This window comes from Haliotis rufescens, unplaced genomic scaffold (assembly GCF_023055435.1).
Source record: "Haliotis rufescens isolate VD_foot unplaced genomic scaffold, xgHalRufe1.0.p SCAF_1, whole genome shotgun sequence".
In the NCBI taxonomy this organism is placed as follows: Eukaryota; Metazoa; Mollusca; class Gastropoda; order Lepetellida; family Haliotidae; genus Haliotis; species Haliotis rufescens.
In genome coordinates this window covers 12,427,723-12,451,410 of record NW_025963779.1, presented here as the reverse complement: position 1 = coordinate 12,451,410, position 23,688 = coordinate 12,427,723, and the positions used below count along the sequence as shown (strand labels likewise).

At 37.1% G+C, this 23,688-nt stretch overlaps 1 protein-coding gene across 1 annotated transcript; it reads right to left on the bottom strand.

The window, feature by feature from the left end:
• Window positions 1-996: 996 nt before the first annotated feature.
• LOC124147994 (cubilin-like) lies at window positions 997-22,802 on the bottom strand. Its single transcript, XM_046518893.2, has 20 exons — window positions 22,613-22,802; window positions 20,590-20,668; window positions 19,954-20,078; window positions 19,409-19,564; window positions 18,711-18,786; window positions 18,041-18,186; window positions 17,234-17,371; window positions 16,381-16,462; window positions 14,175-14,308; window positions 13,375-13,530; window positions 13,076-13,175; window positions 12,638-12,774; window positions 11,588-11,737; window positions 11,123-11,210; window positions 9,290-9,411; window positions 8,689-8,844; window positions 4,581-4,659; window positions 3,937-4,058; window positions 3,517-3,681; window positions 997-1,984 (listed from the first exon to the last, which is right to left on the bottom strand). Exons 1-20 carry the CDS (start codon window positions 22,686-22,688, stop codon window positions 1,677-1,679), a joined length of 2,595 nt encoding a protein of 864 aa, XP_046374849.2. The 5' UTR covers window positions 22,689-22,802; the 3' UTR covers window positions 997-1,676.
• Window positions 22,803-23,688: the final 886 nt, after the last annotated feature.

The window sequence follows — 23,688 nt, the reverse complement described above, 5'->3', positions numbered from 1 at the left end:
TTTCGGCCAGTGCAATCTGTTTCGGCAGGCAAAATTATCTAACTATAATGTACCAATGACACTAATTAGAATGTCTGATAGTATGGGTCTTGTGTACCACTTGTTGGCGGTCGGATTGACTTATGGCAACGCCATTCGCTCAATTCCCCACTTGGATATACTGTGTGAAAACCTCTATCTCACATGTCTGTTGAAAGCGAAAAGCGGTGTAAAACACAACTCGTTCGGTCATAAATGATGACATTACCCAAATCCATATGAATTTGAACTGTAAAGTACTTAATCCCTTCAACACGTACGAATCGTGCATGTAGCGCAATGTATGTGAATCCATTGATTGATATAATTCACACATTTCACTGAGTGATTTTTTTCTCGCAACAGTTCTCGTCGCATAGACAATATTTTGGCGCGACAGTGATTAGATCACACATCAGATTCTGTTGTCACATAATGTATTCACATGAACATGTTACTTGCCGTTACATGTGTTTGTGATGGCTGACCCCGGCGAACACCTGGTATCATCACCATTGATTGTGATTCAAAAACACAAGTTTATGATATAAACGTACACGGGACTCGGGCACTGGCAGATATTTCTTACCATAAATCAAAGTGGTTTTGTTGATTTTACTTAAACTCATTTTCTATTCATTCAATATGTCTGAACTATGAATTGCATTTGTTCATAGCTTCAGCCTCTGATGGCTGTATTGCAGGTGGACTTCCTTGTCTGTGTGTTACAACACACGTGTACACACATCAATAGTTTCAGCAAAGACATCATTATTACTATGTCATTACAAGAAATCTGTACACACATTGATTGTATATATCTCTAATTTATCTCTAGCGTTCTATATAAAATATTTCACAGTTTTCGTATTTTTTGCAGTCGCCAGCATTATCGCGGAACATAATTATGGAATCTGAAGCAATCCACTTGTTCATAGAATGCATATAACAGCAAGTACAATAACAGATACAACTTTGCAAATCTTCAATGGTCGCTTTATTGAAATCTTAAGACTGAAATATATAAAACCAAACCAAAAGCCAATAAAATACCCTGCTGTTACATAGGTTCATTAAACATAATTTCCAATTTGTTCCAAGTACGAATATGTAACACACACTTCAAACATAAACATCTCACTTAAAGTCCCTCGGGGGGGGGGGGGGGGGACAAATACACGTCACAGATGCATTGACACTATCACTGAATATTGATATTATACAGTTCTATACAACGTTTACCCGCCGTGATATTGCTGGAATATTGCTAAAAGCGGCGTAAAACCAAACTCACTCACTCACTATACAACGTTTAAGTACACTATTGCAAACATCAAAGGACTATGTACATTCTCGTTTGGATAACTGCCGCGAATCATATAAGTTCAATTTTCCTGAACATAACTGAGATAACAGGTACATTTCTTTATATGTCACATCATGCCGTATACTATCATCGATTATCTTGTGTATAGATTCTTTCTATTAGGATACATTCCCCGGAGCTCGAGTTATTCGCCACAGCTTCATCTTCATCGCTCCTATCTCTTCTTAGCTATCTCTTATGCGACGGAATTAGTCCGTATTGTATTCTTAATTAAGAGTATGGATATTTTAATATACACATGATAATCGATGATGATTGTACACATGGTACTTTATAATTTGTTGGATACGGTTTCGGAATTGAGGTGCGCTGAATGAGGCGTGTCAACGGCCTGGGCTGACGTTGTGTAGGACAGAGGTCCAGTGAAGGTTGTTGGGGGCATAGTGATGGTCATCGGTGCTTGGCCAAAATTGCTGGACGGTGGTACATGGCCTACGGTATAATACACTGGAACGTTGGTGGTAGGAATGCGTCGACTTTTTTTGTAGATGAATATGGCGATTCCACATATTATGAGTAGCATCAGAAACGCGCCACCAATTGAACCCCCAACAATTGCTCCAACATCAGTATCAAAATCTGTAAAATAAGATGATAAACTCACATTATATCATACTGGATAATGCATTGTTAAGTTCACGTCCAAAACATGCCCAAACCCCCAACAATAGCTCCAACCTCAGAACCCAAATCTGTAAAATTAGATGATAAAAACTCACATCACATCATTTATTGTTTGGTAAATGCACCAAGTCATCACAAGCGCCAGAGGTACTGTGCAGGGTTACGTCTATTCCCTTCCGATGATTGCGGGTTCGATTCTCATTTTCACCATCGTATCATTCTTGGTTTGACAGCACCATATCCGTGCTGGGTGGTTTCACCAAAGTGGCAATCAAATATTTTGTAATCAAATAAGATTTACCCAATTAATATATGCGCAGTTTCCCACATATGAATTCTCTCATACAATTTCATTTTATGAAAGCAACATTGTTGATTTTTAAGTGATTAGGTTCTATCAGTATTAATCATGGTTTGTAAAGGTCAGAACTCTCCTGAGATGTAATGGTTGAAATAATCAACTACTAGTATCATGATAATGTACATACTTACTTATGCATGCCATGATGTACCTTCTGCATCCCAGTCCCTCCATAACAAAATTATTTAATATATTTTATTCGTTATTTTGAGATTTCCTCCCAGAGTGAAATATTGTTGACAGACTTAACTCTATTTTAATAAGAAAAACGTTGAAGTAAAGAAATTCGAGTAATGTTACGATTTTTGTTTACATATTATATCTAGGACAAGTTGAAATATCTAACGTTATTCACATATTTGGCACCAATGAAATTGATACTGTGAAGGTATTTGCACATGCACATGTACATGCCCATATACAAGTAATATAATAAAACATTTGTACAGAATAACCTTTATCGATCTTTAATGTTCAAAAATTACAAACAAATGGACGGAAATCATTAATTAAGTTGTCTCCCTTCAATTGTATTAGATACAAACGATGTCTGGTTATATCATACTACTTTCAGACTCCCTCTCTCGTTGAAACAAGTAGGAGACAGTAAAACAGAGGAACCTTATCATTCATATCTGTGCAACAAAGCTTGACATGACATGACTGCACAAATATGTTCTTCTGTCAAGAAAAAGAAACTTCCAAAAGTGATCCTCCAGGCGATCTACGCAGATTAGTGTTTGATTCTTAATTATTCGAAATTAGTATGCATGTAGCAAAGAACAAACACTCAAACAATCACTGGAACCATGGCACAAATCACAATAGGGTACCACGTTGGCCGCAGACGCATCAAACTTGGACATGTCCTCATAATGTATGCAACAAAGCCATTTGAACGCCCCACTGAGGCCCGACATGCTGCAACCACGATCAAAAAACTTTTGAGCAAGAGCTGTATGATGCCATTTGAACTCTTCGCAGACGTGAGATCTAGATGTTTACGTTACTGAACCCCCCACCCCAAAAGCACCAATATATAGTTACTTACTAACTCATTTCTTGTAAATACCTTTCTCCAAGTTCAGATAAATGAATAATTAGGTTCAGATAGTACCAAACTTACCTGGTGATTTATAATTATATTCGTTTGTATACTTGATCTTGAAGCCACGATCAACACCAGATGAATCCGACTTGAATTTCAGGAACATAACAGATCCAGAACTTGTTTTCACTGGTTCATTTTTTCCACACCAGCGACCAAGTGAGGGGGCGAAAGGGCCCGAACCTTTCAAAGACCAAATATATTATGTTTTCTTCGAAAGATGCAGGCAATTGTTCTTAAAGTCCTTCAGTCGTATCAGGGAGTTGCATAAGTGTCATTTAGTGTCATTCATAATCTCAAAACAGGACAATAGTGGCAAAGGAAACTGGTAGATACATCTATTGAACACACATTGGCGCGCGCACACACACACGCACGCACACATTGCATGCAGTTTGCAACAAAAAGAATATTGTGGACAAATATCATTCAACTAACCATCGAACGCCTCCATGTAATCTTCAAGACAGTTATACGAGTTTTGGAGTCTTGATTCCATTACGTTGATCAGGACACTGTAGTATTCGTCCGCCGTGATCTTCCAGCTGGACTCAGTGTCACTTGAATAAAGAACATACACGAATTGTTATTGTACGAATTGTCAAAACAGTGAACGCAGACGATATGTGAACCTATCACAAATGATGAACATTAATTTATTCTATTTTCACTTTCGACTTCATAACATTCACAAAATAACTATGACGTGTATGTAATAGTTAGGACAGATAACCGGTGATTGTTCTGACTATGGATTTTATGAATATAAACTACATTTTTATTATTATCATTGTGTTGTCATCTTCGTCGTTCTTGTTGTTCATCTTCTTCTTCTACTTCGTAATATACGCATCAGTATTAACATACGATTGTGCGATTTGCAATAATTACTTTCCAACGTTGTCACACCTTGTGACATCCTCCAAGCAAAGAGTATTTTTGTGTGCTTTTTAGGACATATTGACCCGATATTGATTGATGCCTTTCATATTTTAGCATGGTCGGAATCGATAGTCGGAAGCGTACAATGGACCCTTCTTTTGGCAGAGATTTCTTCATGGCAGTCGAATACAAGTACTTACCTCGGGTAATTAAATGGGTAATTAGGAGAATATATGTATTCGTTGCTATAGGAGGCTGAAAGCTCCTCCGTCTCTGAACCTGAAATGAAATAAGACACAATCGTGTATCCATATACACACTTTAATGATACAAACTATACCACATTTGACTAGGATCAGTATCCTAATTCGAGAGAGAGGCCACAGTATCCTAATTAATAATGGGGTGACAAAGATAGTCACAGCTCAACTTTCTGTCATTTTACACGGCTGTATATACCCTACTATGAATAAAGACTGCCAGACAATTCATTATATCTTGTATTCACAAAGGTGTTGTTCAAATTGAAATTTGTGTCAATTTTCAAATCTTAATATCAAAAGAAAAGATCCCCGGGATCATGAAAGTGGTCTTAGCTCAAATTTTGCTAAGCACGAATTTTGTCTTAAGTTTTTAAGATTTTGCTTAGCTAATATTCGGTCTAAGACTGGATCTTGAAACAGGCTCAGCAAAATCTTAGCTAAGTCTAAGTCTAAGACCGTCGTCATAGGGACACGCGCACGTAATAGCGCACTACGGTAATCATTGGATGCCGAGGTTATTTTTCTGACGCACATTTTCCTAAGATCGGAAAAGTGAAGGTTGTGCGAAAATTGCGCTCACTCGGCACTGGATCTACCTCCGGCTATAAAATTACGCAGCGATACAGAATATTGAATTTCCTATCTGATGGTGTAAATGTAACTGTAAATGTTAAACCGGTTTGAAAAAAGACGCTGCTAAGTTTTGTCCGAGAATTTATTCTGCGTCGAAAAACAGGAAATTTCTCCGCTATTTAGCGCACATCGATTAAAGTACTATGCGACATTTTTTTTTCATTTAGCAGCTTAAGCGAAACTGTGAGCGAACAAAATACTGCCTAATATTTGAAAGACATAAATATATATCAAATGGAGTTATATGAGTATGTATAACGACATAAATTCAATGGAAAAAATAGCCTGCCGTAAATGACGAAAACTGATTTACCTCTATGACGTCAAAAGGCGACAGAGAGGTTACACACGTTCAAAGGAAAGGGGGCATAACTCTGCTATGCTTAGCACTAGTTTATTGTAACTCAGGTCACTTGGTGATAATAACTGTGGGTAAGGACAGTGTATTTTGTGGTGTTTTGTTCACGAGGAACCAAACTATTCCAACACAAATATCGATATTGAAACTGTATACGTTTAGGCATAAAAAAAACATCAGAAATGATGAAATTGTACTTCATAAAAAATAACTGATAGCGAAATGGATGGCCCTATGTAACCATAAATTATTTGTGCAAGTGTAATTTGACTAATGTTGAACCTATATAAATGGATCACTTGCAGTATCATCAATAGTAATGAATTACTAAGAAAATGACACAATTCTATTTGACGTCATGGCTCCTTGTATGTCTTTGATAACGTCGGAGAAAGACGACACTGGTATTTTGATTGACATGTATCTCCCCTAATTTTCGTGCATGGTATGGAAAAAGTCCATGTTTAAAACGGAATATGACGCTTTTTCGACACAACATAAAAATACTGCGTTTACCATGTAAATGATGTCTTGAATAGATAAACATTTCGATAATGTACAGTGTAATTTAATTGGACATGACACGCACCTGTTTGGCATCAATTTTACGTAATCAAGTACTCAAAAGATTATTTCAAACTAAACAAAATTATTATTCAATATTGGACATGTATCTGTTCATTATTATGTAATTATTTCTCATCATCTTGTTCCAAAATTATACCATAAGAGATGCGAAGAAAGCTCTCTTGGTATAGAATTGTCAGGATAATCGTATAAGGATAATCGTCCACCAACGGGGTACATGGCACGGGTTATATTTTAAAACCTTTTTACAATTCTTGGAGAATTATATAAAAACAGTTTAATATCCTGTGGTCACAATATTTGATTAAGGATGAACACATTGATTGTATAATGCAAAACTAGAAGAATAATTCATAAGTCGTTTGTGACTAACGTGCACCTGGCGAATCGTTAGATATCACTGTATATCAAACGGCATAAAATAAATTCCAAGACAAAGACAATTCTTCTAGAAATGTGTGCATATATTTTAACGAAAAATAATATCAATTTTCTTTAAGTTATAACTTCAATTTACTTATACGGCTATTCGTGGACACTGTTTATATGAACTTATAATATTGACTATAACACTCCCTAGAAATACAATCATGTTGCAGTTGTATTTACATTTCATCTAGTATCACTTATCCAAAATAAAGAAATATCGTATACGACACTATAAACTTATCAATTTCATATGTAAACATTGTTCAAACAAACAGGATATTATTCAAGGTTCATACACGCTGTGGCCTATATCTACTTATGATATCATATTGAACATTGATTAATATCCAAAGTGAAATTAAATGTGTGAAAAAATGAACAAAAGACATGCACGATCTACATCATAATTGAAACTGTAAATAGCAGGACACAATGATCTTGTGTACTATGGTCAGGCTCGCTGACTTGGTTGATACATGTTATCGATCCCAATTGCGTGGATCGATGCTCATGATATCAGTCACTGGATTGTCTGGTCCAGACTCGATTATTTACAGACCGCCGTCATATAGCTGGAATAGTGCTGAGTGCGGCGTTAAAAAACCAACCAACCAACCATTCAAGGACCTTCACCTCAAAGAAATTACTTAATATGTACAACATATGTTGACGAATGACATCACTACCTGTGACCGACTTTTACAAAATGGCGTGTTGACTGTCAACAGTACGCGGGATTTTACAAGGGGACTTTCGTTGATTCAGGGTTCCTATATACATAAATGTGACATGTAAGTAATCAGACCCATTCTGACAATCTGTGTACTGTTATTTGTTGTTATATTTTTCATTGAAACCAACGGAAATAGTCAGAAATTCCGATAAATACCGTTGTCGTTGTGCGTGATTTTGCGTCAGTAATCGCGTAATACTGGACAGGAACTTCGACAAGTTCTGTTGAAAATATCAAATCATTGCAATGTATCTAATTTTAATTCCCTAATTCTCCCTACGATTCTCTTCCCGTGTATATTCTGAATAGACGAATGGCTTTGTTTACATTTCCAACAAGTGCACTTTTTTCAGCGTTCGTTTTCACACCTCATTTATTTTGCTTCATTACATCTAAACAACTTGTATTAGTGACAAAGACCATTTGGCATTTGATTCTAAAATGTATGAGGAATTCAAGGATGTAGGTATCGCAGCTGATTTTGAAATATACGTGATGGTATTTGCGTCTCATTACCGGTGTACGTATAACGTGATTTTGTAAACACTATCCAATATGGCTGACACAAAACGACTGAGCAACTTAAGGTGAAAAGCCCCAGTGGCAACAAACTGAAGGAATATCAAAACTTGAATGATAGGTGGGAGACTGTGGGAACGCTGAGCGGGGTAGAATCTATGCCAGTTAATCACCGGTTAGACCGACGATGAAAATTTTTGTAGAACGACGAAATCTATATCTCTCAAAGAGCTCTTCGTCGTTGTACAGATCAAGAGGGTTGAATCGGTCTCGAAATGTCCGATGAATTGCTATTTTGTCCTTGGGGCGAACGCATGAGGCGAACAACCTCCGCCATCTTTCTTGCTACAAATTTTGTCTTAAGTCTACTCAGGGGCAGTCTTAGGACTTAAGATCAAATTTTGTCTTAGGCTTAAGATATTCTCACCGATTGAGCTTCGTGATCCCCGATTTAAGACAAAAGTCTAAATCTTAAGAGTTAAGACAAAATATATGGTCTTAAGTTAGTTTCATGATCACGGCGCCTGGAAACATATTGTATCGACTTCAGCTACGTGCACTTAAAATTCCTTTTGATAAAAGAGAGTCGTATTAAACATGCATGTTCTAAATCGCAGAGTGTAATATACAAGAACATGTCCGCGGTTACTTTGCCTTAGAGTATACATGCGCAGGAAAGAGTCAGTACTCGCCAGGGCCGTATACTGCCCTGTCACATGTACTGCAAAACGTGTATACAAAATCATATGTTTCCAATGTTGGAATTGCGCATCCACGTTTCGTACCACTGAAGTGTCCCGCCTTGAGAAGCATTTGAAATCCTTTGCTTCTGGTCGAAGAGTCAGAGTGGAACCTGACGCTGATGATGTGACCGGAACTGATGTAGTCAAGGTTGTCATCCCCACAGTACCTCCCTGGGTCCGATACACTGGATCTCATGCCTGTGCATACAAACGTGTTAAGTCAGCTATTGCAATACCAATCATCTGAATGATATCATAATGCATACTATTTAACGCTGCTTCGAATCGTAATAACACCAAGCTTTGCACACCGTCGGCTGAAAAGCCTCAAATAGACGTCACATTAATGAAACTCATGAGCCCTTCATTCACTAACCAAGAAAAACATAATTGGACGAATCACGAATGAGACCGAAGGAAAGCAAGACTTTAAATTGCAGTACACTCCTCAGATAATGCTTTAACCACATGGCACAACCTTGAAATCCGTCGAAATGATGAAAAAGGATGTATTTTCGTTTAATGTGCTGCTGCTTCCATTTAATCATATTGTGTTTACACTGTTTTGTTCCAATTACTCGTTCTATATATTGGAGTATAAGAAAAAGAACATGTCAAAATATACAATTACAATCATAATTACCGTCGCATATTTCCAGGTAATCGTAAGAGCATTGGGATGTTGATTCAATCAGTGTGTTTCTGACTTTAGCTTCAATATTCGTGTTTGGTGGAGCATATATGATCCAGTTGCAATCCTGGCGGCTGAAATTACAATCATTACAGACTGGTGTATTTAATCCTAGTCAGTCCACTCTGGGAAACATAAAGGTATCAAAGATGTACCAGTTCATGATGTAATCGCCTCAGGTGGTTTTATGTCCACAAAATGTCCATCTGAGATAATGTTTTTAAACAGTTTATACTCAAACGTTACTAAAAATGTAGCGACCGTAGAGAAAGTTGCATCTTAATCTTCAAAGGTCTTGTAAAACAATATACGAAAGCTGATCTTCCTCTTGTATAAAATCAACATTATATATGAAATTGTGCCCCGTACTTGCTGAGCCGTTGCTTTGCACATACAATTACTTATATAATAACCTGTAATATGGCCATGTGTTCCCGTGATTTTCATTTGTACAATTGATTTGCCTTTGCATGTGTGTGATGGATGCCACCAGTGGGGCAGTATATGCTAAACGTTTCGCGAACATGGTATCATCACTATGTGACCGCTATTCGTAAACACACGCTCATGATTTAGCTGGAATAGTGAAATTGATTTTGATTTTTAAAATAGTTTTGTCGCTTCTTTCAGCATAACTTTGTTTGTTACACAGTCTATTTTTCCATTACTTAGTTATCCAATTTACTGATCAAACACATTTTATCTAACAAAACTAGTACATAACAGCAGTTGGAATAAATAAACAAAACATACGAAGAAACTTTTTGAGTGCTCTGTGTGCCTTTCCTTGTGTGCCTTACAAAGTTGTTTAAGTTGCTTACCTTTTGCTAATCTTCGCAATATTAGTAGACATTAAAACTTTATTAATCATCTTTGTGATGGACTCTTGGGGTTCATGAATCAGGTGATACAACTTGAAAAGGTATTGCAACGAGCTGACTATAACTGGTACCGTTGACTAGCACTAGTGAATATTATCTACCCACTACCGCTGATTGAATTTCTCTATTTTGTGATTATATTTTTAGGATAAAGTTGCTTAATCTCTCTGTCTTTGGTGAGCCAAGAAGTTATTGTTAATTTTTGTTTATCTGGGGGAAGTATGTTGGAATATTTTCTATATCGCCTGTTAGAGTTTTTGATAGCTGAACTGAATGTGAATAACATGACTCATGGACCCGAGTTGAAATTATGGTGATGCATAACGTTCAACATAGTTCAAGTTATATTCTGGTGTAACAAATTGTATATTTGGGATAACACTTTCTGAGTAAAGTACAGATTCTCGTACTTTTGGGGGTCCGGGATTCGTACCCACATTGCCAGAGTGAGGCACCTAATCGCCAGCACACAAAGTCAGCGATCTATCCGACTCAGCCGCCGAGACTTCCACACGAAAATGAAAGTCCTACAACTGGTAGTCTAGATCACGTACTTTGTGTACCCCTCTGACCAGTGTGCTGACGATTAAGTGCCTCACTCTGGCAGTGTGGGTTCGAATCCCGGACGGGACTCAACCCCCAAAAGTACCAAAATCTGTACTTTACTCAGAAAGTGTTATCCCAAGTATATCATTTGTTACATTTGACCACTTTCTAAATGACATTGTGTTTTTATATTCATATGTTCATTTCTAAAAATATTTTAACAAGCTATATATTTAAATTTCATCAATTACTGTCCCCACATGTCCCAATACGACAATCCCTATCGAACACTGAGTATTATTTTCGTGTGTGCAAATGCTGCCTGTCATTACTTGCAAGGTTGTATACATTTTCTTACTTTGGGTATGGCCCAGGATAGTTAGGCGATGTCAAGGCTGTATAGTCAGCCGTAGTAATATTCAATGTCCTTCCGCAAGTATATGGTTCTGAAAAAGATTTAGTTAGTTCATTTGGAACCAACACCATTGAATGGACATTATTTCATTTATATCACATATATATTTCGAAGCGAGTCGTAAACATTTGCTTTGTGGAAACCAACGAGCACGGTTGTGGTGCTGACACACTCAAGTTTCAAAATAACGGCTAATTTGGAATTCGTAACCGTCACTAGCAGTGTCTGTCACGACTAAGGCGCCTAATTCTGCAAGCAAAATCCGGCGTCACAGACAGCTGCTCCATCCATGCGCTTGACTTTTAAAACGCCTTTCACTCTGTGTGCTATGTTGTATATAGTTACGGACATTTGAGTTGTTCGTCTATTTGACAACTTTGAAGTTAAAAATTATAAAAACGTAAATACCATGCGTTTCCAAATAGGCCAACTTGAAACCTCTCTGATGTCCAAACAAATATGTATGGAACTGAACCGTTATAGCTGATCCACTGCTTTGAAGGGTCGGTCGTGATTGGCCGCACCAGAATAATAACGTGTCATTAAAGATCGAAGGTCCTGGAATGAATGATTGTGGCAATGTAGCACAAGCAAAGTATGAGTGCAACTGCAAATGAGAGATTGAGTGGGCTTAGCGCTAAGAGGAAAGTCTCAGGTGATGCTTTACTTAAACCAAGAGGAAAATGTAATAGTTTGTTCTAATGAGAGCGGATCTGGAATCTAACAAGAAAGACATTCATTAACGAAAAGTATTCAAGTCAAATATACAGTTGGCCAGTTCAAGAATGCTTATTTTGTTGGTTTATGTCACAATAAACTTACTGGTGCAAAATATCAACATCACACGTGGAAAACAGACAAAATTTACAAATTGGTCAGGAAAGAGCTCAAACTTATGTGTATCATAATGTCAAGTCAGACAAGCTTGTTCTTTTAGATTTGAATGCCAAATTTAAAGATCACTTTTGTAAATATGTAGGTTTCATAATGATCAGGACAATTGAATGAATTTCCCGCCACACACATGGAATTCGAAAAGAAAGCATGAATTTCCTAAATATCTTTACCCCATATATTTATTTCATTTTTGAAATTGCCATACTCGAAAGAACTTGTAAACAAAGAACTAGATAACTCTGATAGTTAATCATGTCGGCATAGAATCTGTCCGTAAGATGGCTGTGTGCCGTTGGAGCCGGATAAATCTGAACGTTGTCAAAAAATGAGTTATAACACCATATTTATCAAAATGCACATTAACAATTATTGCAATTTTGATGTTTCTGGACTAAGTGGGTATAGATGAACACAGTGGATCATAGAGATGCAGAAAGTACGCATCACTATGTAACGTTTTCTCTCCATTGCATTTTCACAACAGACTCGTATTGAACTGTAAAGGTTTTGTTTTGAAAGTGATACACATAGATATACCATCAAATAGTGTTTGTAACTCACCGTCGTAAGCCGTAACACGGTCAAATTTGCAATTTACGTAACTTCTATCTGTAGAGTATATATCCGAGTCAATGACGTCGATGCGCACCATCATATTAGGATTAGAAGCCGTAATTGTCCACAAACATTCTTCATTGCTGCAACATGTAGGTGATGACACAGTTAACTTATGGATTTCAACTTCTTTATTCTCTATTCTATTAATTCATTTTGTTTAAAATCGCATAATGAAAAAGAAATAAGATGTCACGTGATGATATATGTAAAACAACATTAATTTTCATGACAATTATGTGTTGATTTCGTAGATACGTTTTGTCCAATGTAGACTGAAGGAATCGTACTTTGTTTCTGCAAGCATTCACGCACGCACACATGCACTCATGCAATCACGCACGTATACACACATACACACGCATGTTGTAGTTGATTGCTTACCTTGGATATCGTACAGGGTATCCAGGGGACTGTAAGTGTTGTGGATGTGTGGTTGCATTAAGGAACTGAGAGCCACAGTCCGTTGACAGGGTCGGTACAACTGAAACATTGACGTATTCAATCGTATTGTGTCAGAAGGCTGTACAATATACAAAACACAAAACTGTGTCTCTTGTGATGTCCTAAAATCCGAAGACTGTGTCCGTGCCAGGTGCTGATTTACCTATATTTACATCAATTTCGGGTGATGTTTCAGTTTTGTTTAGTTTTAGTTTTGTCATCTAGATTTCTTTACCTACCTTTCCGTACACTGTGTGAAGCTTTGATTCGAAAGCCCCGACCACTAGTGTCATCGTTGGTTTTGAATACCATTTTCATAACCATTCCATTGGAGTAGTACGGACCAATTGAGGTTATTGAAGAATCACCACAAAACTCTCCAATGCGACTTCCACCTAGATTCAGAACATATATTCTCCTCACAAAATAATACGCAACAGAGATTATTTTGTTGATAGCTTCGTCATTCCTCGCACCTTAATTGTACAGTGAATTTTTCTGCCTCTTTGGTATACTTCGGTGCACACATTTCAGAGTTGCAAATTGCGTTGATGAAAACGTTATGCAGAAAAAAGTAACTTTTGTTGATATGTTTTTGTGATGGGTATATTAGAAAACTTCCATCAACCTAAAGTCTGTGCAAGATATTTTTTGTGAAATACGCGCATTTATCTCTGACACGATTCACCCAACTTTAACCTAATGAGTGGGTGTTAGCTTGACGCTTCATTTGACACTATTAAGTAATTTAATGGTTAAATATGAGAGGAAAGTGATGCAGGTCGAAGCAATTCCTAGAAATGTTGTATACTCAATGGTAAACGTAGATGTCATCGAATACTTTTATTGAAGATTATGATTATGGTGACGTGGACTTCTAATTGTGTTTTACTACTTGTCAATGGCAAATTCGATGACGTTTCAATGGGGTAACACTCAACTATTCGTCACTTTCAAACCCCCATACGCCTTAAAAATGTGAGAGTATGTAGACCACAGCCAGGTCAAGATCTCTTGTTTGTGAAACTCTGTCACATACCTTGATAAAGTGAAACTGAGTCATTATCGCAGTGCGGGTAGGCGCCATCTAAATCAGAGTTGAGGATGTCTAGTTTCAAGTTTCCTGCCATTGAATGTCCGATATCGGCCAGTTCTATGACGCATTTCAAGTTCCTGAAACAATGGTAAACGTTATAGATTCAAGTCTTAACATAACACACTTAAACGTAGAGTACAAAATGTCTCTCACAGATTCCATTTAGCGTGACTTTACAGGAATATGCTGATGTGGATTTAAACAAAATTCTTTCCACAATCTGAAACAAATCTCCATTGCGCGAATACGATTATATCAAAAGCATATGTTTTTTAATCACAATGATATAGTGTTGTTACCAGGGGTTCGCGGATAGGTGAGCACATCCTTCCCCACCGTCACAGACACAAACAAAGTAAAGTAATTTGTTAACCATGCAAAAAACACTGGAACCAACGGCACAAGTAAAAATATAACATTATATCGGACATCAAGTTGGCCATAGAAAAGTCAAATTTGAAAAAAATGTTCTCCACGTGTCTGCCATAAACATTTTGAACGCTTTGCTAAGGCCTTAGATTTTGACAAACAACGTTTGAGCAAAACTTATATGGTGTTCTTAGAAATCTTCGAAGAAAGTAGCATGCTCGATTGTACTTCAACAGTTGTGAAAATTAGAACACGTAGGCTGGAGCTTCTGGAATAATGTTCGACATTAAGGGTTAGTTTGCTTTTGGAAAGTTGAATTCATCCCTCGTGTCCTTCTGTTTTGTAGACAGTTTTTTTTGTCACTCTGAATCCTTATGCATATTTCAAAATATGAAGCAGATTATGTGGTTTCACCGGTCTCTGTATTTCGAGTTCAGATGGGTAAGGTAAATTAGTGTAAGAGAACTGGCTATTTGACCGTTACTGAACGATATCGGGACATCGATGTACCTGAAGCACAAATGTAACTTAACTGCTGAAATTCTGTTTCATATGCACAAATCTTCACAAAGAAACAGATGAGAAGGAGGGGGTTGAATTTGTACCTACAGGGATACCTACTTCTTGCCAAAATGTCTCACCCCGAGATTTCACATAGATGTTCTATGAGGTCCAGCATTTCACATATTGTTTTAAAGGTAAATATCGGATGATATTTGCTTTCATCTTTGACAATGTGTCCTGAACATTTGTAGATAGAGACCAAACTCGTGGTCATCACGTGATGTTCATTGGCCTATGGAATTAACATTTTCTTCAAGTTTGTCAATGGGGATATAATTTGACAGAATAAATTGGTTCTTTTCTTAGATTGCTACAATTCAAGCAAATCCTTTGCTTTTTAGAATCAAATTTGTATTAATCCCACTCGTGTCAAATTCTTTCTGTGAATCTAAAGAAAGTCCTTCCTCGATTGTATTAAGGATTATTGTCATTCTATGCGACAGGGGTTTTGTGAAAGCGTGAGTGAGTAAGTTTTGAATATTATTTCATTTATATCGAACATTGTAGGATGGAATCCCAAAGTGATGCAGGTTTTAGTACACGGTAATGATGCTGACAAACCCAGAAATGTATCAGATCGAATCTGGAAACCCTGTAAGACGATGTCCCGAATGTATACTTCGCAGAATTAATAGTAAACATCACTCTTCAGTGATATGCATTAGTTCTGACAGTGAGTGAAAGTACTTAGTTATTGCGCTGTTTAGTGTCGAATCGGCTTAATGAGGGAGGAAGCCCAAACAAGTCAGAAATAAGACTACCGTAATAGTTAAATTACACCCAACTCGGAATCAATATTTATGAGTCCCTCATAGAATAAGCATTTTCAAAAGTAATGATCATTATTGATTCATAGATAAAACATAATTCGCATATCATAGGTTATTCACTCTTAATGTGACGTTGTGCTTATTATCCTTAGGATTACGGCATCAAACAATGACTGATTGGCACGTTAGTCATATATGAATACAATCCTTTCCTTGAATACTCTGCGGATGAGAGGGTTCATCACATAAAATAAAATAAAATGTCCATGTGACTGCATTATACCGTGAAACCATGTTTATTTGAATTCTCGATAACTGTCTAGATGTTTAAAGATGCGATATTACGTGAATTGATTCGTTTATCCAAACCTCTATTGATCCGAACGTGCTATACGAATGACAAGGTTTTCCTGTATACGGGTAGTAGAATATGTGATTTAACATACCTGTCATAAGAGTCGGGGTATCCAGGTGACAGAATGATGATGGGTGTGGAATACACAAAATACGTATTATTGCAGTCGCCCTCTGTAGCAATGCCAAATGTATTTGATTAATTTCACATAATTTCGATATTCTGTCGTTAGCATACTCCATTACATAAATACAAATATGAATATCCAAACAAGTTCGTGACTATAAATATATACGCAGAGATCCATTTATTGTTTGTGAACTAAAACATCAATGTCCATATCATATATATACATGTTGGTAATGTTAATTCTGAACTCGTCTTTAAAGTGATGCAAACTGAACAATGGACTATTGCCTGATCAGTGTGTGTCCATATCTTGTAATCTTGCAATGTGAGACACATTTCCATTTCCATGAAATACCTAATAAACAAACAACCGTTATTGTATAATGACTTAATATAATTGATATTTGCATAGAAACGTGAATCACACTTGCTCCGATTGACAGACGTATCAAGATTAATGTCAACAACAATGGCAAGCCATAGCAAAGAAGCGTGGATATCGGCCCGTACATTACAATTGGGTCTTGTCGAGAACATGACAACCCCGTCTCGTTGGTGATAAGCCATAGGTTGACAGAACATGTGTGGTGAAGTATGTTGGAATGTTGGCTCATCAGCACGTCTATACATATTGTGAAGTAGATATTTATATTATCTTCCATATTCGTCTTTATTATCTGATACATTTACTTATCCGATTTTCAGATCATTTATAATATATGAATCTTTGATATCAAAACGTATACAGAGAAATATTACTTTGATAGGGTAGGTACACGTAGGTAGAATTACAAATGTAGTTGTCAATCAAATACCTTTTCGTGCAACATATTGTAGCATAAAGCCTTGCTTAGTTGTGCTCCCATCGGTGGTGAACTGAACCAACAGTGAATTCTTCGAACTTTGGTATATTGGCATCTGGTTAGAACAGGATTGTCCAAGATATTGATCAGCTGAAACATTAAAAATGTTAAACTCACCCTTGGTATATCTATCCTTATATATAAAAAGAAAAGGTGATCTAATACTAGTATTCACACTGTAGTGATAGACTAAATATAAACCTACACTGCATAAATGTTTCCATGTCCACACTCTCGCATCCATATACAGAATGCTCATGATCAGACATTTGCCACATCCAGTGGGTTTACGCCTCCTCGCCAGTCCTAAAAATATTTCCTTCGTTACTACATTATCAGCCGTTATTATCTGTTGCAAAATGAAGTCAATTCTGTTTGGATCAATTTAAATAAACTATGCCTGTGTGTTTGTTATACTTATTGTATAATGACGTAAGTATGTGAGTGAGTAGATGTTGCCAAATGCCCCACTAACAATGTTTCCAGCTGTAAATAATCGTGTCTGTGACAGAAAACTCAACTGTTGATATCACGAGCACGACATCAGATAAGTTCCTGCCTAACATCCTGACAACCAATTAGTAGATTATTAAAAAAATAATAAGAAGAAAAAATAATAATATGATTAATAAGAAAAATATAATCACAGATTACCAGAGAACTTCTATGACCCTGAATCTAAGAGATTACTATGCTGTAATTATGATTGCGCTTATTGTTGTACATGCCAGGTACATGTATACATATATATCCAAGTACCTTCAGTTGTATTTCCGTTATACACACTCAGGACATCAAAGCGGCAGCCATGTGAGGAAGAGACCTCAATTTCTGAATGTAGAGTTGTCAGTCCAACTGTGTCGTTTTCATTTTCCGATGTTATGACCCACGTGCAGTTAAGACCACTGAAATAATAGTTTTGAGTATTGCATGTTCCCCTTTAAGATAAGATGTAGGATGAAAACATGTAAAACAATCTCTTGCTTTAAAGTTCTTTGCAAAAATGTACATTATTAAGAATTGACTGCATGTCGTATACAGCCCATTGCACACAACAGTCGGTGTTTCTTGGCAACAATACAAATATAAAAAAATCTAATTTTATAGTGTAGGGTTCAGTTAAAGCCTCGTTTAATTTATAGGCAATATCGTGTTCCGATTTGTGTAATAGAAATAAACAAGTATCTTACAGTGAAGTTTCCTGAAAACAACAGAATCTAAATTCGAATTTAGGCAATTAGCAGATATTCGACAGCGGCAATGGGCGAATTTCATCCTCAAGCATCTTGTTTAAGGTTTACTTCAGTAATTTGAGGTCGCAAGTGTACAGTTCCTCTTCGGAACTGCTGAATTGAGTCTGCACTCAGTAATAATGACGAAGTTGCTAATTTCAGAAATAGTTTGTGGTAGAGCAATGTCAAGAACTTACTTAAAGTAGGTGTAAGGATACCCCGGGGAGGTGATGTTTGCCACTTGTGATGTTGCTGTCAGCGTTCCGCCGCATTCTGCAAAAATAACAGCTTTCAACATAAAGGTAGATTGGGTGGATACCTAAGGAAACATTTTTCAGGGTTTATTTTATTTCTACAAGGAAGTCTAAACTTTGATTTTCCTGAAACGTAATTGATAAATGGTAAATAAATTGGGTAAGCATCTTTGAAACGAGTGTTTTTTATGACAAAAGAACATTTCTGTATATAGTCTTACAATGAATATCCATGTCACAGTCCCCGGGTGTCTAAAACTTTATGTGTGGCTTTACGTATTTTTGCTATACCCACTGTGAAGTATGTCAAACTATAGTACATTTGAGTAGCTACACATTATGGCCATGAAGTTGTTGAATCGGTCGGTTTAGACGAGGTAATATACATGTATCCTTTGAGCCCTGAGTTTTGTGGAAACCCAAAGTAACACTTTACTTTGTTCTATTTTGCAGATGTAGCGGTGGTCACACACTAGTTACAAAACGCGATTTAAATCTTCTAAACTGCCTAGAGAGTATTGAGAGATGCAAAACACATTGAAGCTATTCACATTTCATTTTCATTATGACCTTTGTAACTGTTCGGTAGAATTCGCATACCGAAAACGTATTAACAGTTGCCACCATTCACGTATACTCACTTTCAAAGTCAATGACGACGATTCGAAACCCTCCTGCATTCACGAAGGAATCAGAGGTAAACTGTATGTACATGCTATCTCTGCTACTGAGGAAACTGCGTGGGTCTGTGTCAGTGCCACAAAATTGGAACAGGGGTCCAGTTGAATTGTCTGGTCCTGGTGACAAAAACATCTCAATGATAACATTTATGTCTGATAGTTTCGTCCAGACAGGCACACGCATACACGCATGTTTTCTTTTTATTATAATTACATTGTGCATCTATTATTAATTGAAAATTATATCTAAGACAGTACTAGTAATCTTAACATTCGTGTAGAAGCTTGTTTGAAATCTGCAAGATTAGTGTGAGTATACATTACTAATGTAAATTGGCCAATCGTCATCTTTACCCTCAGGGTTAGGCATGCTTACCCTTTTCGCGAAACACGCAAAACATGCTCATCATTATGGAAATACCTTCTTCAAATCTCCACAAATTGTAGCTTCCAATCTCCAGATCATGGTATCACGTTTAGATTATTTTAGAAATTGTTGTGCTTACCATCGTAGAAGGACAGCCTGTCGTATTGACAATGACGGGACGATTCCAAGGCAAAGTATACAATGTCAACGCCCACTCGGCGGTCGATGCTCGAAGCATGTATCCTCCATGCATATGTTAAGTTACTGAAATAAACAATTGTCAATATTATTTAAATGCTTCCAGATCGCGTAAGAAATTATGGGTTTGTTGCTGAGTAATATAATAATGTAATAATTTAGTTTAAATAAATGATAACTCAACATCACTGATGGATTGGACATGTTTTACCTCGGAAAACAGACCGAATTGTATTCGTGTTTAATTCTCAGCTTCCGGTGAAGTAATTACATATATGCTGTTGACATAGTGGTTTGGTTGCCGACATATATTCACAGTGTATAAACACTACCACCTTATGATCAATGCAAGTGCATGAAAGGTGGTCCCATTTATACATAATAGATATCTGATTGGTCCATATATATAACAATATCCACACTCAGTTGTATAATTAGCATCCGAATTTTCATAAAATATTATAATATGTATTAAGCATTTCTATGTACATCTTATGTTGGACTCCCGTTTTACATAACTACTTGTATTGCACCAGAAAGAGAACACATGTTTTTGACAAAAACAATTGATGCTTACGCGCCATATTGTTTGGGAAATCCTGGCGATGTAATGTTTACAGCTCCCCCTGTAAGTGTGATTTCCTCGAAACGTCTGCCTGTAAAGATATTTAATTACGCATACAAACATGCATACACACGAGAAATAGAACTAGAGCTTATGATATTCGCACGAGGAACTCGGGTGTTTGCAGACGTTCCTCACTGTTATGAAAAGAGTTTTGTATTTTTATAGGCATATGTACTTATTTATCATATTAACCTTACGTCCTCATTGGTTTAGTTACCGATTAACGTGTACTGATATTTACTGGTATATGGGCTTTTGGGCGATCTGTAAAATGTCAAATGTCATAATTATGACAACTTTTTAAAGCTAGTAAAAAAGTGTACATTTCTTGCCCTTTATTTATATTATATTCATCTTTGAACTGTTTCTAACAGTGTCTAATCTATGACACAGTGTAGCCTAAGGTATACAATGACGTGCATGTGTTAAAGTGTACAAAATCTAGTTTTCAGTCAGATCAAATGTATCTGATAACAACTTTCTGATAGTCCAGAATCTATAATTTTGTACATCCTGTGGACCAAAAAAAGGCACTTGTCACACGTTGTCAGTTAACCCTTTCATTTTTTATGCTCCAGGAAACCTTGGTGTTCTGTACACACTCTTTAGTTGTACCAGTGAGTAAAGCTTGACAAGTCCAAAGTATAGGGAACGCCTATGAGCATTCAGTGTACCAATGTATAACTTGACAAGTAGTTTCTTGAGGCATTTCGGCAAAGTAGGGATATTTACATCTGGGCACTGCAACTGATTCTGTTTATACAGAGAAATAGAGGTTATCCCGCGAGTGTGTTTGGGGATGGTAAATATCCTGCATTAGGAATAAACAAGGCTCGCTAAATACATCGTGTTTATTCCTAATACAGGATATTTACCATGCCCAAACACACAAGCGTGATAACCTCTTTATCATATAATGTCATTATTTAATTCTGTGCTTTAAAATCGCTTTCCCTCTCTCACATACATTACCGAAACATTGCGAGTTTTCCTGGAATGCGCGCATTAATATTTATTACGTCACAGGGTAAGCGGTGTGTCAGTCGGACAGGGACAGTAGCCAATATAGTTCGAACTGAAATATGTTTCTTATACAGTGGCGAAGCAACATATACGCAAAACAACAATAGTTTTTAATTGCCTTTCGCGGCAATCCATCGGTCTGTCCGCTAGAGTAACTGCCCTTTGTCAAAGGGAAGCTACTCTAACCCTAGTCTATGAGACATCACGGCCACGGTCAGACGTCGTTGACAGTCGGTCTGCCCTATAACGATAAGAAGTGTAGTCAGATGTACACACAGCGACAAAAGGAAACAAGGTAACAATTCAAACATATTTCGGCCAAATCCATCTATTTTAATTTGTGGAGAAGGTTTCAAGCCGCAAAGGTCTACAAGCACAGATATATGGCTACTGATCCCGCTTGGCTAGGCCTCGTGCCCTCGCAAAATTGTTTCGAAATTTATATCTCTAAAGTTGCCCAAACTTATAAAACTGTTCTTTTGATAATGATTGCAATTATCCCTGTAGTTTATCCAGATTCCCGATGGTTAATTCTTACTCGATCGCCGAATGACGAGGGCGACGCCATGTTTGTTTATAAACAGAGAAAGTAGTCCCTACTTGACCTTTGATATTTGCATCTCTGTCCGCATATGATCCCAACGGATATCGTTTTTATCCGTTGGCTTTATCCTGCCGAGAAACCTACCCATTATATGATAAATCATGTTATCAGGTCAGTTCCGACTCCAGTGCAAACTAAATGTAAGGATCAAGGAACAATTTTTATAGAATTCCCTTTTTATGACATAATGATAAACGTAGACGGAGATTGAACAGAAAGTTGAATCTGGTCAAAATGAATTCAACGGCATATTCCTCATATTACTGTTTTCAAAACGGGTAATTATAAATGTCCGTCTTTGGCAACCTTGTGTCAATATCTACACGTAGAATCGTAAACAATTACCTGTACTAGCCTGTACGGCTAGTAATGACGACAGGGTACCGAGAAGGACGGCTACAGTTTTGTATATCCCCAACATTTGTTTAAATCCAAACGCCAGCTACCTGTACATCCAACAAACTCGGGTGCTCAATGTAATGGCGAATTCTCCGTGTATGTAGTGTCGATATGAAGGACAAGCTGTGACGTCAGCGATACGTTATCAACTGACTACCAACTTTGTTTGCTCAGTTGTCAGGTTTGAAGGCGTTTGAGCGATTCATGGTTTGCTTGATAACGGAAACGTAGTTCTGTCGGTGATTTGGCATACAATCATCATTCATACAGCATCAATAATTAGCTCGTCATACCGATTAACGGCATGGTCTACATTTATAATAAATCTGATTAACCTGGACAATTAGTTCATTGTACCAAAAAGCTAACTATTTGTTGATGAATAATGTCTTGGTTACGAGTTTAACGATACTGTATTGAGAAAAATGAAGTTTCTTGTCCAAAATCATCACGTGTGGCGCGGTCGTCGAAAGCGTCGCAAACCGCTGTGAAGAGTTGAGTCCCTTGGGCACGCTACAAACCTGTGATTAAGTTTATTGATTTGCCAGCACGTTGGTTTCACCAAAGTGTGGCATGCATCACTTCCGGCTTTCCGCCCATATATATGATATATATAACTGGAATACTGTTCAAAGCGTAGTGGATACCCAACTCACTCACTCATCGAGTGACCTGACAAAATTGATATTTACCTGAGTGGCGCAGGTAACGAGATGAAATAAACATCATGTTATTTGATATGAAAAGACAAATAATCTATTCGAAGTGATCTTCATGATCTTACTCTGAATACAATTGTCAGGAACGCAGACTGAACGTAGTTCTGTGCTTCAGCGTCACTTAACACGAGTGACATATCGATCTCACATTTTTAGATGTATGTACTATATCATTCTTCGATAATTAACTGTCATTAGCCACGAAAAACTCTTAAAGTAATGTCGCTATATGGTATCTTATCGGCATTCGATTGTGTCTAATTTTTGATATCTCGATTTATATTTGATGGACACGGGAACTTT

What these genes read in the sequence shown, in the direction of transcription:
- LOC124147994 (XM_046518893.2), bottom strand. Translation starts at nt 22,688, where the DNA reads ATGTTGGGGATATACAAAACTGTAGCCGTCCTTCTCGGTACCCTGTCG. An exon ending in CAGGCTGTCCTTCTACGATG is followed by an intron (nt 19,565 to 19,953) that starts GTAAGCACAACA and finishes TTTTGTCACCAG; the next exon opens with GACCAGACAATTCAACTGGA. An exon ending in ATATAATTATAAATCACCAG is followed by an intron (nt 1,985 to 3,516) that starts GTAAGTTTGGTA and finishes CTTATTTTACAG; the next exon opens with ATTTTGATACTGATGTTGGA.